General features: G+C 63.1%; 2 protein-coding genes across 2 annotated transcripts; one reads left to right on the forward strand and one right to left on the reverse strand.

Annotated features, from left to right (window-relative positions):
- The first annotated feature begins 1,244 nt into the window (after positions 1-1,244).
- Positions 1,245-3,980, forward strand: C15H20orf204 (chromosome 15 C20orf204 homolog). The gene is made up of 4 exons (XM_088843928.1): positions 1,245-1,463; positions 2,798-3,073; positions 3,156-3,308; positions 3,426-3,980. Exons 1-4 carry the CDS (start codon positions 1,461-1,463, stop codon positions 3,570-3,572), a joined length of 579 nt encoding a protein of 192 aa, XP_088700054.1. The 5' UTR covers positions 1,245-1,460; the 3' UTR covers positions 3,573-3,980.
- A 6,765-nt stretch (positions 3,981-10,745) lies between these two features.
- On the reverse strand, positions 10,746-12,641 carry SOX18 (SRY-box transcription factor 18). Its single transcript, XM_055425062.2, has 2 exons — positions 12,164-12,641; positions 10,746-12,010 (listed from the first exon to the last, which is right to left on the reverse strand). Exons 1-2 carry the CDS (start codon positions 12,519-12,521, stop codon positions 11,199-11,201), a joined length of 1,170 nt encoding a protein of 389 aa, XP_055281037.1. The 5' UTR covers positions 12,522-12,641; the 3' UTR covers positions 10,746-11,198.
- Positions 12,642-13,480: the final 839 nt, after the last annotated feature.

Below are 13,480 nucleotides of genomic sequence, written 5' to 3' on the forward strand. Positions count from 1 at the left end.
ACATTCTTGTAAGAAGTGATCCCAGAGGGGCTTCTCTGCCTTGTGTTGGAGTTAGTCGCTGACCTGTGGCTGCCAAGGGTGGGGGTCACACCCTCCTTGTGCGCACCTAGGGCACGGGCGTCTGACTGTAGAGGACAGACCTTGCTCCAGCCCGGGCAGGATCAGACTGTCCCTGCAGGGTCAGGAAGTGCTGGTGCCTCAGGGTGGTCTGAGACTGGAAATCCTTCCAGTCCTCCAGGAGGCCAGCCTGGACAGCCGTGGGGAGGTTCCTGGGTGTCTTCATTGAGCCTTTGGAGTTTCTTTCGGTCATTTTTGGAGGAAGTGGGAGGGGTCCTGCCCGTTGCCCTTCTAAGAGCTTGAAAGCCAGCCTCTCCCTCCACAGATGTAGAAACTGAGGCCCAGGCTGCGGCCATAGGCAGCTGGAGCTCTCAGTTGGGTGTGGCTTCTCCTGGACACTTCCTTTGACTTCAGGTCAGATGAGACCTCATGCAGAGCCAGAGGGTTCCAGAGCATTTGATAGCAGATGTCTTTCTCATTTGCCTGGGGGTCGTTTTCTCAATGCCTTGGGGTGGTGGTGAAACTCCTTTTCTCCCTGGGGAAAACATATCCTAGCTTTTCTTCCACTGACACGTTTCAGTTCCAGCTCAAGGCTGAATTCCTCGGCTCCCCTTGTTCTGAAGCACTGCTGGAGGCAGGGCAGGATGGTGCCCACAGGCTGCCTGGCAGGGTGCTGTGGTCCAGCTCCCTGCAAGGTGGTTTGGGTGAGTGGCCATGAGCTTCCCCAGCAAAAGACCCCCTTGACCCAGGAGGGATGAGCAGCAGGAGGCATCTCTCGGCTGAGCGCTGGGCCAGCGAGGTGCTGGGAAGTCCCCTTCTTGGGACCTGCTGGGGCAGGACCCCCGGACGTCAGGGTGGAGGAGCTGGGGGCTGGGCAGGTGAAGTTCTGCTCACCTGGTCCTGCCGGCGTTCAGGTTCCTGGAAGAGACAGCACCTGCTGACCACCAAGGAAGGTCCTGGAGGAGGGTGTTGGCAGGCCCCTGCCTCTCCTGGCTCCCCTTCCCTACCATCTGGGCCCCACCTTGCTCCTTGCCCACCCAGCACCCTACCCCTGCCTTGGCGGAGGAGATCTCCCCAGTCGATGGCTTAATCCAAGATCCACTGGATGGGAAGACAGCCCTCTAGGGCTGGGCTTCAGGGTCAGGTTAATTGAAGAAGTGATTGGATAGGGGGTGGGGAGAGGGAGGGGGAAGGCTGGGATCCTGGGCCTCCCTCCTGCTCCCTCCCTCCTCTACTCAGAGGAGCCAACTTCAAAAGCCTTGTCCGCCTGCGTCCAGGGGAGCTCTGTTGGCCGGGCTCGGAACTGGACCTGGAGTGGCAGCCGCACTCCCCACCTGAGGACCCCAGGATCATGTCCGAGGCCCCCTGGCGGGAGTGAGGGAGGGCCTGATCCTGAGAGGCCCATGGTGAGCAGCTGTGGGCCGCTGGGGTGGGAGCTATCTTGGGCTGCCATCCCTCATTGCCCCCACCGGGAAATCCCCCTTGGTTCCCGTCACCGCCACCTGGCCTGGGTGCTCCTGCCTGTCCTTCCTGGCAGCTATAGAGGGAGGGGGAGTTGCCCTCCTAGTGCCGGGGCCACCCTGTCCTCGGGGGCTGAACTGGCCTCAGCCTCGGGTCCTGGTCAAGGTCCACCAGGCCTTCCCAAGACCCCCTGGGCAACCAACCTACCCTACTTGGATATCCCTCCAGCACCAGTGGCTCTTGTTCTCACTATGATCTCTGACCCTCAACAGGCAGAGGGGCGACTGAGTTGGCCATTATATGAAGCTTGTCAGGGGAAGGGGCACTTTTGGAGAAGGGGCCCCAGCTAATAATTGCATGTGCTCCCCCAGCCAGCGATGCCCGGTGCCTCAGGCAGAGCTCCCATGGACTCCAGCTCCAGCCCTGTGTGGTCAGGTTCTCCTGCCCGGCTGGGAAGCAGAATCAAGTTCTGTGTCTGAGTCCCAAGTTTCAAGTCAAGTTCTGTGTCTGAGTCCCAAGTCTTGCTGGGTTCGCATGATTAATTTCCAACCGCTGTGTGACTCTAGCCTGGGGGCTGGGAGCCTTTCAACAAGCAGCTTTCTCTCTGATGTTTGGGCTTCTGGGGGTGGGGGTGGTGTCTTATCCATGAGAGCCAGTTCCCTTTTCTAGGGGAGGGGAGGTCTGGTGGGGTGGAATATGGTCCCCTTCCTCCCTTAGCCTCCGGGCTTTCCCCAAGCCTTCCCCTTCTGAAGGGGTGTGGCCTTGAACTCTGAGCCCTCACCCCTGTCCTGGTTGGGCTGGGGGTGCAGAGGGACCCCAGCTCCCATGGTTCTCAGAGCTGGTAGCAAGCCATTGATGTGGGGGAGCTGCCCAGAGATAGGGGGCAGATTCTGCCCTCTCCTGTGGGGCATCTGGAGGTGAGCAGAGTGCCAGGGGTTGGGTGCCCAGCAGAGGGGAGCCCAGCTTTGATGGGCATGGGTCAGGGCATGGCCAGGAGCAAGGCTATATGGAGGGTACTTGTTGCTGTACCCAGGCCTAGCTCAGCCCTGCCCTCCAGTCTTGGCACTTAGGCATGCAGAGCAGGGTTGCGGGTGCTAATGCTTATCTTTTCCCAAACCTGCCAGAGCAGTGGTGCCTAGAGCATTTGTTGGGGCATGGCAACATCTCTATTTTATACCAGCTCAGCGAGTCCCTGTGTGTGGAGGGGGCGGCGGGGAAGCACATTTCCCGAAACGCTGTCGGAGTGTCGGCCCCTCCCTAGAGCCGGTATCCCTTCCAGGGGCCTCCCAAGCCCGCTCTCTGGGCGCTCCTGCTGGCGCTGTTGGGGGCCGCTCCAGGCCGGGCCGGGATCGGCGCCTGCAGTGTCCCAGACGTGCTTCACCACTACCGCGCGGTTATCTTCGAGGACCTGCAGGCCGCGCTGAGGTGGACCAGGCCAAGGGTCGAAGGGGCTGGACCGGGCTCCAGACACCTCCATTTCATTCAGAAAAACCTGACTGGAGACACGGTCTCCCGACGGCGGGCCCGGGTGGGAGTCTCATGTGGCTCCCAGAAGGTATGGAGAGACTCCCACCCAGGCCCTCCAGCCCGCTCCCCACCAGGCTCCTCCCCAGTCCCTTGTCTCCTCCCCTCCCCAGGAGCACAGTATCCTACTGTCCATCGTGGCCCTGGGTCGGACTCTACGTGGGGTGGTGGCCGGGGGCCGCCGTGGGGCTCTGGAGAAGGCGGCGTGGACTGTGGCGGTGCGCACTGAGGCGGTAATGCGACGCCACTGCCGGAAGCTGCGCCAGGTGCAGTCCCCGCCCTCTCCCACGGCCACGGCCTCCCTTCCCAGGGACCCGACACGCGCTAGGGGGGAGGGGAGGGTGGGGACCGTGCCCACGCCCTGACCGACGCGTCCCCGACAGCGGAGCTGGCGGCCGGAGACGCGCCCTTCCCGGCGTCCTGGCGGCCGGAGGCGGCTCCTGCTGCGCGCCCTGGACGCCGTCGCCACCTGCTGGGAGAAGCTGTTCGCGCTGCGCGCCGCGGCCACCGATGGCTCCAGGGGCTCCTAGCACCCCGAGCACGCGGGGCTGGGAAAGAGCCCCTCCCTCGCCACGCGGCCCGCACTCTTCCCAGGCCCTGGGATTGGAGGCAGTGCCCGCCTGGCGAGTTGGTCCCGGAAGGGGCCCGCCCTCTGCTCCGAGCGAGGCCCCAATAAACTGAGCTGGTGCTGCGGCTCGGTTCCACCTCTCTTCGCCTGTCAACTGTGGGGCCCGGCCGCCCCGGTCCGCGCCTCGGTTGGGAGGGGACGCTGAGGCCACCGACACTCGCGGAGCAAGGCAGAGCCGTGGGGTGGTGCTCCCAGGCTCGACCAGCAGGGGGCGCCACGGGATGGGACTCCCCCCTAGGCGCTGCATGCGGTGGGGGGGGGGTTGGGGGAGATAGAGGAGATGAGGGTGGGAGACTCCTGCTGGCCCTCAAATGTAGCAGCGTATCCGTCCTGCTCCACTCTGGGATGGGGGAAGGGTGGAAATGGAGGGGAGGGGAAGGCTGAGCTTTGTGAATTCGGAGCAAAACAACCGGATAAAGGAAACGGGCCTGAAGGGAAGCGAGCTGTGACTCTGGCTGCAAGCTGGACCAGGCCATTTCCTGCGGCCTGGGAAGTGTGGCAGCAGCCCCTCTGTGGGACTGGACAGACCAGCCAGGGACCCACCGTCTTGACTCTGGGACCCTATGCTTGCCTGGACGGGTGGGCGTCCGATCTCTAGGACTGGAGGTCTGTGGCCCCTCCCAGATCACTGCCTGTGGAAGAGAGGGGAGCAGAGCAGGCAGAGCACCTGGCCAAGGCGGATGCTTGGCAGGCACACCTGTTGTCAGGTGGACAGACCCAGTAGGTACCAAAGCAGCCTTGCCCGGGGGCACCCTGACAGAACAGAGGGGAGCAGAAGAGATACAGACAGGTCTTGGTGCCATCAGCAGGGCACGGCTGTCCCTGATTGCCCCCAGTGTGTGGGTGTAAACACACTCAATCTGAGCAGAGCAGCAACAACTACTGTCCACGGTTCATAACTAGGAAACTGAAGCAATAGGAGGTTTCAGCACTTGCCCCAAATCTCAGCCAGGAAGTGTGAGAGCTGGGATGAGAGCCAGGTCCCAAGCAGAGGGACACCCATGTGTGGGGACTTCAGGGTGCATTCATTCACCTAGTGGCTACCAGGCCATGAGACCACGCTCTGGGTGTCAGGGGGGCCTGTGCAGTTAAGGTAAGGCTGAAGGAGAGGCTTGGATGTGAATGGGGTGAGGAGGGGTCCAGGCAACCCCAGAGTGCTGACCTGAGTCCCTGGGTGAGTCCTCATCTTGAAGTTGGGGCATGCTGATGGAGCAGCAGCTGAGGGGAGCAGTCACATGGCTGACTCCTGCTATGTAAGCCTGGGGCTGTGGCCAGGTATCCAGGTAGGAGGGGAAAGGCCCACTTTGGTTGGAGCACAATGCATGGGGGAGTCAGCCCTGGAGAAGGTCAGTAAGAGTCAGAGGGTCTGGGTGCAGGGACAGGAAGGGGACAGGCCCTCCACAGAGGCTCCCCCCTCCCCTGTGCCCCCGCTTCCTCAAGGGCACCTGGCTCTCTGCCGCAGCCCCAGGGCCTGTGGGGAGAGTGCTCCTCCTAACACCACTTTGGTGTGGCCTCCTGGGCAGTCATGGCTGCTGCCATGGTGGGTGGGCAGTGGGCAGCCCTTCTATCCACCCATGCCTGAGGCAGGTTCCAGCAAACCCATTTCAGGGAAGCTGGGAGGAGGGGTAGAGGCCTCACTTACAGGGCCACAATCTCCGTCTGGGTCCTGGGCCGCAACCACAGGGGCAGACATTGTTCCTGCAGCCCGGGACCTACGGTTTCTCCCTGGGGGCTCCTGTCAGAGTTGCCCTGGTAGTGAGGGACCAGCAGAGAGTTACTCAATGGTGAGGTCAGGGCCATGGGTCATGGGGCCACCAAGGGCAGAGTATAGGTGGTTTGTGCAGTGGATAGGCCCCACCTTTCGTGGATGCGAGGCATCTGCCAGGCCCCAGTGCCCTGCCTTCCCTGCCAAGGCCCCAGGCATGTGGCCTGAGCCTGGTTCTTGCACTATTTCTGGAGCACACACCTGGTGGGGTTGGGGCCTGCACCCTGTGGCGCCTTGCCCTACGTGCGTGCCTTCTCAGCAGCTTCCACCGGAGTGGAGACTGGGGCCCAGAGGGAGGGGCTGTGCAGGGTGGCAGATGGGGCTGCAGGGCACTGGCCAGGGAGCTAGACCCCCCATGCACAGTGCTGCAAGGAGGGCCCAGGCAGGCTTTGAAGGGTAGTCCGAGTCCCACGGCCTCCCCAGACTGGGAGCCTTTGAAAGAACATCTGGAACATGGACGACAGGCAAACTAGTCTCTGGATTCAGAAAACCAAGAAGTTAATCCCAACTGTGCCACTTGGGTGTTCCCCTGCCCCACCCACGGGCCCCACTCTCTCCCTGCCTCCCAACTCTGCCCCTTCCCAGGCTGCCAGCAGACCATAGGGCTGGGGTCAGTGCCAACCCAGAGCACTGGCTCTTCTGAGAACCGCAGAGTGCTTTGCCCTGCCCGAGGCCCACTCATGGGCCCCAACAGCACCTCCCCCATGTCCCCTCCCCAACTGGCCACCACCCCAGCCCAGCTGAGCACCAGGAGGTGGTGGGAGAGAGAAGTGCCTGCCATGCCAGACTCTGAACAGAGGCACCTCCCATGTTCGCGGAGCCAGGACTCAGGCAGGACATGAGTCGGTCAGACCCTGCATCTGGCGCTGGGGGCTACCAAAGCCAGGGAGGAAACACCTGCACCAGACCTGAGGGCCCTCGGCCCTTGCCTATGAGCCTGAGTGTGGGGTCCTCGCCTGCAGGTGTGCACGGAGAGCTGTTGCAGCCATGGTTGATGCGGAAACACAGGAGGCCCCCACTCCAGGAAGCAAAGCATATACTCATGGGGGAGGAGTGCCAGGTGTTGGCGCCCATTGTCCCTGCCAGTGGCCTGCGGGACCCTGGGAGGGGGGCGCGCCCCAGAACAGTCCCTATCCTGCCCCCTCTTCAGGAAAAGACCTAGCTTTGTAAACAGAAACAAACAACCATCCCCCCATCCCCAAGTTAAAGCCCGGAAGAACCAACAGAGAGCGCGCACCTGCTGGGCAAAAGGAGTCCTTGCTTGGGGGGAAATGGGGAGGTCAGGGTCTAGGGGCGTGGGTACTGTGCGCTGTGGGGGAGGTGGGGCGCCCTGGGGTTGGACGCTGGACCCCGGGTCACCCACTGGGCTGGAGGGGCACAGTCTGGCTCAGTGAAGTCCTGTCGCCTCTCTCCATGGCCCGGTTGTGACAATTGTGGCTGGGAGGTGAGGCAGCCAGGGCCCCCACCAGGTGAGCAGGCCTCTCCTCCGGCTGCCCGGCCTGCGCGGGGCGTGAGGCCAGGGGTCCGGCTGCGGCCCGAGATAAGCGCCGCACCCGTCGCCGCTTCCTGCGCTTCCTCCCAGCGCCGCCGCCGCGGGCCCCTTCCTGTTTTCTCGCGCGGGCGGGCAGGGGCGTGGGAGACGGGGCGGGGTCGTGGGGATGGGCGGGGTTGTGGGGCTAAGGGAGTTGTGTGGGGGAGGGGCGGGTTTGTGAGGCAAGGGGTGGAGTCATGGGGGGACAGGGCGGGGTCGTGGGGGAGGGGACAGGGGAAGGGAGGGGTCCTAGGGGATGGGGCGGGGTTGTGCTGGTTGGAGCTAGACGGGGAGGGGGCAGCGGCGATGGGGTCTTGGGAGATAAGGCAGAGGGTGGGGAGACTTGCTGGGCTTCCCTGGGAGGCTGGGTGCTTGTGCAGAGGTAGAGGGGGTGGGAGGAAGCAGAGTGGGCTGTGCTCTGAAACACAAGAGGAGGAACATCGGTGTTCCCATCCCTCCTCCTCCCCAGTCCTGGATCAGGAACCCCCATATACTTGGCCCAAACCCTTTGCGGACTGGACTGGAGCCTGCTCCTTAGGGCCCATCCCCGACCTGGGGCAGCAGTGGCGGTGGGCGGGCGGTAGAGGACCAAGTCTTGGTTTTGAGGACCTGTTGGGATGGGGGGTCAGCTGCTCTGGACCCCCTCCTTTGGGGATAGCTGCTCCAGCATTTTGGACTCCCTGGGGGCTTAGACGGTAAACAGTCTGTCTGCTGTGCAGATTAATTTAAGATACTTCATCTGCTTGTTCAGACTTGGTCATTAGAGATACACATTTATGTTACTTCACTGAAAACACCTCGTGATAAAGAATCTGCCTGCCAATGCAGGCGACCACGGTTCCATCTCTGGGTCCGCAAGATCCCCTGGAGGAAGACATGGCAACCCACTCCAGTATTACCTCCCATGGACAGAGAAACCTGGAAGGCTACAGTCCATAAGGTCACAAAAGAGTCGGACAGGACTTAGCAACTAAACAACAACAACACAGGTGTTGTAGGCTGTCAACTGAGTGACTGGGCTGTCTAGGGTGTTTGTCCATCAAGAGGAGAATTAAGTCCCTCTTCACACAACTGAGCGACTTCACTTCACTTCACCTGCCCAGCCTAGCCTTGTTGGGAGCAGCCCTGATGCTGGCGTGGTGTGTGGCTGGTTGTGTCGGGGATGTTACTGAGGTTGTGGAGGTGGTGATGACCATGTCTATTGGGGAGAGGGGGGTGCACCGTACCTGCTCTCAGGCATAACCCCTCCTCCTCTGGGCAGCTTTGGGGGAGGGTTCCACACCTCGGCTTAGGTCACCCCAGTGCTAGGCTGGGTCCTGGGCGTGAGAGCTGTGACTTAGCCAGGCCAGGCTGCTAGAACTTCCCGCCAGGAGCTAGGTCGCCTGTGTCTGTTCCTGGCGGGCCTGACTCAGCGTGAGCTGGGGGTGGGGACTTCCCTTCTCCTGACCCTAGGGGAAGCAGGTGGGTGGGGCCAAGAGGGGGAGGGGTGGGAAGCCTGATCCAAGGCTGGAACCACCCAGGCCCTGAGGCTGTGGTCCTGCCTAGGAGGCCTGGGTTTCTAGACCCTAGGAGGCCAGTCTGCCCTGGGTCTTGTGTGGTGCTCACTTGACTGCTGTCTGAAACAGCTGCCATCTGTGTGTGTGTGTGTGTATGTGTTTTCACAGTCCTGATTCTGCTCCTGAATTCCCCCAGCCCCTGAATCCAAGGACTTGGCCCAAATTGAGACCCCACCGCTCCTACCCTGGCAGTGGGAAAGGGGCTTCTGGGGGGCAAGCTGCTTGGCCGCTCCCACTTGGGCACCCTGGGGCCCCCATCCCCACCCCCACCCCAAGGGTGAGGTGAGGAGAATGCTAGAAGACTGCTCCCTGTACAGGAGAGACAGTCAGCCTCTCTGTGTGTCCATGGGTGTCTCTGGGATGGGGACACAGGTGAGGTGATGCTTATGCCCAAGCAGGGGTCTCTCAGTGGTCGGAGAAGCTGGGCTGGCACTCCCTTCACCCTGCCCTGGCCAGGGAGTGGGGTGAAGATATGGGAGGGTCTGCCCTGGGGATGGGTCAAGGGGCAGAAGCTACTAGACTCTGGCTACTATGGGTATGCCTCCTACAGAGACTACCCTCATGGTGGGGGGCACAGCTTGGCCCAGCTGACCCGGGGCTGCAGTGGATGGGTCACCTGTCCCCCAGGCCCACCCAGAGTGGGAGTTGGAGGCCATGGGATCTGAATGTGCACACTAATGGGTGCCATGACCTTTGTGCCTGAGCCTGGGACTTGGCATTGGTGTCTCAGAGCCCCCCCATCCCCCGCCCCTGGCCATGACAAATGCAGCTGGACTGGACCCCCGTGTCCCTTTGGGCCTCATTCTCTGCTTTCTTCCTGTGTACCAGCGCTGTCCTTGGTGTCCTGGAGGCCATTTCTTTCCGTGCCTAGACCAGCCCAGGGCTCCTCTCTCTACATCCACATCCATCTCCTCAGCTTGTCTTTCTCTGTCCCTTTGTTTTGGAGGTCTCTGGGCCCTGCTCACAATGCGGTGGGGATGGCGGTGAAGGGAGCCCAGATGCTGCTCCCCCATTCCATCCGCTGAGGTGTGAGGCTCATGCCAGTTTGGAGAGGTGATTCCTTGGAGGCAGGACACCAATAAGAACAGCACACCGCCTGTTCACCCCTTCACACACTCAGGCAGTGGACCCCTGTGCACCGACACCCAAGCTGACAGGAAGACACACGTGCACACACAGTCTCAGACACACTGGGTGTCACACAGTCATCATGGAAGGTCACGTTGAATCACATGGTCACACTGTCACAGCATCACTGCCATGCTCGGAGCATGTGCAAACTTGCTCGCAGGTAGTCAGATTCAGGCCCATGGCAGCCACAGAGCAGCCCACATCATCACGAGATGCCCATGTCCCAGGGTGCATATACCGTGTCAGGGGTGTCAGAGATCAGCCCCATATGCTACTGGGGGAGGACAGGCCGGGGGACACATGACTCCTCCTCTTAGAAGACCTCTTGGAAGACCTGTGTGGCCCTGAGAAGAGTGTGGGTGCGCGGAGGACTGGTGTTGGGACCCTGTTCCAGGAAAGAATTGCCCAAGATGATTGTTGCAAACTTTCCCTGAACTCATGGGCTCCCCAGTGCTGCGGGGACCAAGGAGGCTGTATGGAAAGAGGGCACCTGGTCCTGTGGGGACAGGGCACAGGGCTAGAGTGATGGATTCCAACGTGGGAAGCTTGAGATGGGAAGGCTGAGCCCCCTGCTCTGGTCATTGGCCATGTGTCACTGGAGAGCCTGCACAGGTCACCCAGGGGGGCAGCAGGGATTGGTCATGGTGCTACCATCTCTTGGGACACCGGGTTGAGTGAGAATGATGGACTGGGGTCCCAGGATGTCAGGTCTGCAGACAGGCGTCAACCCCACAAGCCTGCTTCAGAAAGAGGTGCTGTCTTGGGCAGTCACTGGGCTTGAAGAAAGTTATAAGGATGAGATGAGGATGGTGAAACCTGGGTGAGAGTGTGGGGAGATTTCTGCGTGTAGTCTGACCCTTATTAGGCTTGAGTTAAAATAGAGAGTGGCAGGGAACGGGAGCTGGGAGGGTGAGGAGTGCCCACATCTCTTGCCTCCCACCAGCTGCCTGGGGTGGTGTCCTGGAGGGATGGAGAATTGCATACTGTGGGCCCAGCTGGGGGTCAGGCTCTCAGGGGATTTGGAGGAAGGGCTCTAGGGGGAGCTGCTCCTCCCTACCCCCCAACCCCCCATCCCCCCTGCAACAACCACAGACACTAGAGTTTGGAGGAAAGGTGAGGTGCTTTATTGTGGCCTCGCCTGGTCCAGGGGAACCCAGCTCCTGGCTCCTCCTTTACAGCAAACAAATGTTATTTAAAAAGCCCTTGCTACATTGGTGCTTTGCATCACTGAAACCCCTTGGGAGAAAAAGTTTAATTAAAACTTAAATATATTGTTTTGTGAATATAAAAAAGGCAAAGTAAAAAATACAGCCTAGTTCTAGAAAATACACTGCAAGAAAAGGATTAAGCTTAGCCCCGGCAGGGTCAGCCCACACGTCCTGGGCCTGGGCTTCCCGGCCAAGCCCCAGTACGTGGGGACCCTCCCATCGGGGTGCCCTCGACCCGGCCAAGGCCCAGCGTCGCGGGTTCCTGCGGGGCTGTGACAAGTAGCGGCAACTCCGCCTGCGAGAGAGACAAGAGCCATCGCACAGTGCCCCGAGCGACCTATCCAGAGATGCAGGCGCTGTAGTAGACAGCAGAGCTGGCATCGGACAGAGCGGCGATCAAGCTGCTCTCCTCGGGGCAGGACATGGCGCGTGGGGCCAGCTTGGCCAGCGCCACGTGGTACGGGAGCCCGGCGGCGTCGGGGCGAGTCCGGCTGCAGTTGAGGTACTGGTCGAACTCGGTCAGGTCCACGTCGGCCCACAGGTCGGCGGCGGGTCCCAACGGCTCGGCGCTCTCCAGGGGCGGGGCTTCAGGCGGCGGCGACAGAGGGCCGGGGTAGGGGCCCGGGCCCGGCGCGCTCGGGGCGCTGTAGTAGAGGCCGCAAAGCGGCGCGGCGGGGCCGGGCGCGGTCCTAAGCGCCTCGGTCGGCGGCGCCCCGAAGCAGCCGCCTGGGTTCCTGGGCAGCTCGGCTGGGCCGTAGGGCGCACGGAAGGCCCGCAGAGAGCAGTCCTCGGGCGCCGCGGGCGGAGGGAAGAAGGCGGCTTCGCCGGGTTCCAGGCCGTCCAGCGGCGAGCGCTCCGGTGTGGGCAGCCCCAGACCGTCGAACTCGGCGCCCAGCGGCGGCAGCTCGCGGAAGACCCGGGCCGGGCCCGTAGCCGCGGGAAAGGGCTCGGGAGGCGGCGGCGGCGGCGGTGGCGCCAAGCCTGGGAGGAGAAGGCCGGGCTCCAGCCGCCGGGCCTTGCGCGCCTGCTTTTTGCGGCGCGGCCGGTACTTGTAGTTGGGGTGGTCGCGCAGGTGCTGCACGCGCAGCCGCTCCGCCTCCTCCACGAAGGGCCGCTTCTCCGCCGGGCTCAGCTCCTTCCACGCCTTGCCTGCGGGCCGCGGGCGCGGGTCAGCTGGGTGCCGTCGGGAGAGCTGGCAGGCTGACAGCCGAGCCCAGCGCGCGCCCCGGCGTGAGGTCCCCCGGGACACCCCCGCCCCCCGCACCCATCCCCAGCTCCCGCCCCTGCCTCGCGGCCACTCACCCAGCATCTTGCTTAGCACCGCGTTGTGCAGGTCTGGGTTCTGCTGCGCCAGCCGCTTGCGCTCGTCCTTCGCCCACACCATGAAGGCATTCATGGGCCGCCGGATGCGCGACTCGTCGGTCCCCTGGCGCTCCCCACGGCCGGCCGGGCTGAGACCATAGCGCCCCGGCTCGGGGCTGCGAGGCGGGCTGCGCGGCGGGCTGGGCGGCGAGGCAGGCGCAGCGGGCGCGGTGGGGACGGCGGGGATGGCGGGGAGGCCGCGCGGCTCAGCGGCGGCCCCGGGGCCCGGGGCCCATGCACAGTCGCGGCGGGCGGGCGGATCGTCCTGTGCGCCGTAGCCGAGCGGCGATCTCTGCATTCCAGCTGGGCGCGGCCTGGGCGGAACGGAGCGCGGGAGCGCGGAGGGTGGGCGGCGGGCACGTCGGGGTCGGACGCGTTGGGAGGGCGGGCGGCGGTGGGGACGGCAGTGGCCTCTCGCCGGGTGGGCGCCCAGATATAGCAGCGCGGGGGCCAATGGGCGGCGTGGCGGACAGGGCGGGCCGGGGCGGGCTGGGGCCGCCCCCCTCCTCCCGGGGGCTCCCTTTCTTCTCCGCGGGGCGAGATTCCGCCTTGGCCTCCTCGAAGCGGCGCCCCCCGCACCCCCTCTGAAGGAGAGACCCCCCTGAGTGGGAGAGGGCGGCTGATGTGGCCCGAAGCTTGGCAGGGGGCGGCCTTGTGGGGGCTGTCAGACTTTCAGAATCAGACCCCCGGGCAGGAACTGGGGGCGGGGGCGGCTGCCTTCCCAGCAGATTCTGACTCCAAGGGAAGTTCACCTTGTGAAAAGCGCTGTATGTCTTGAGGGAGCTGCTTTGAGTAAACCCGGGCATCACTGCTCACTCGTCCTTCACCAACATGTGGAACTTGCAGCTCTGGGAACTTTGAGCCTCCCCCTACCCCCACCGCTCCCCAGGTCTGTTCATGGCGTTAAGGGAGATGTTCACCGTGTCCCCCACCCCGCTCGCAAGCGCTGGAAAATCGGCAAACCGCAGCAGCTGAGTACCTGGAGGAGAGGGTAGATGGCCGGCACCTATAGCAGAGCAAGGGAAGGGATCCAGTGGCTGGAGCCCTGAACCTCATCCCCCTCCCCAGGGCCTGATTCACCAGTTGTAATAGCTGGTTACCCAGTCCAGTGGGCCAGGCCAGCGCTGCTGCAGGAGTGAGGCTGGGGCGGGTGGCAGGAGGAGGGGCCTCCCCTGTGCCATCAGACCCCTGAGGGTGTCCAGAGGAGCTGCCAGCCTCCTTGAAGTCCCTTCCCACCCCTTCCAGAGGGTGTCTGGG

Source organism: Moschus berezovskii, chromosome 15 (genome assembly GCF_049115385.1).
Source record: "Moschus berezovskii isolate FMDL1 chromosome 15, NW_MosBer_1.0, whole genome shotgun sequence".
In the NCBI taxonomy this organism is placed as follows: domain Eukaryota; kingdom Metazoa; phylum Chordata; class Mammalia; order Artiodactyla; family Moschidae; genus Moschus; species Moschus berezovskii.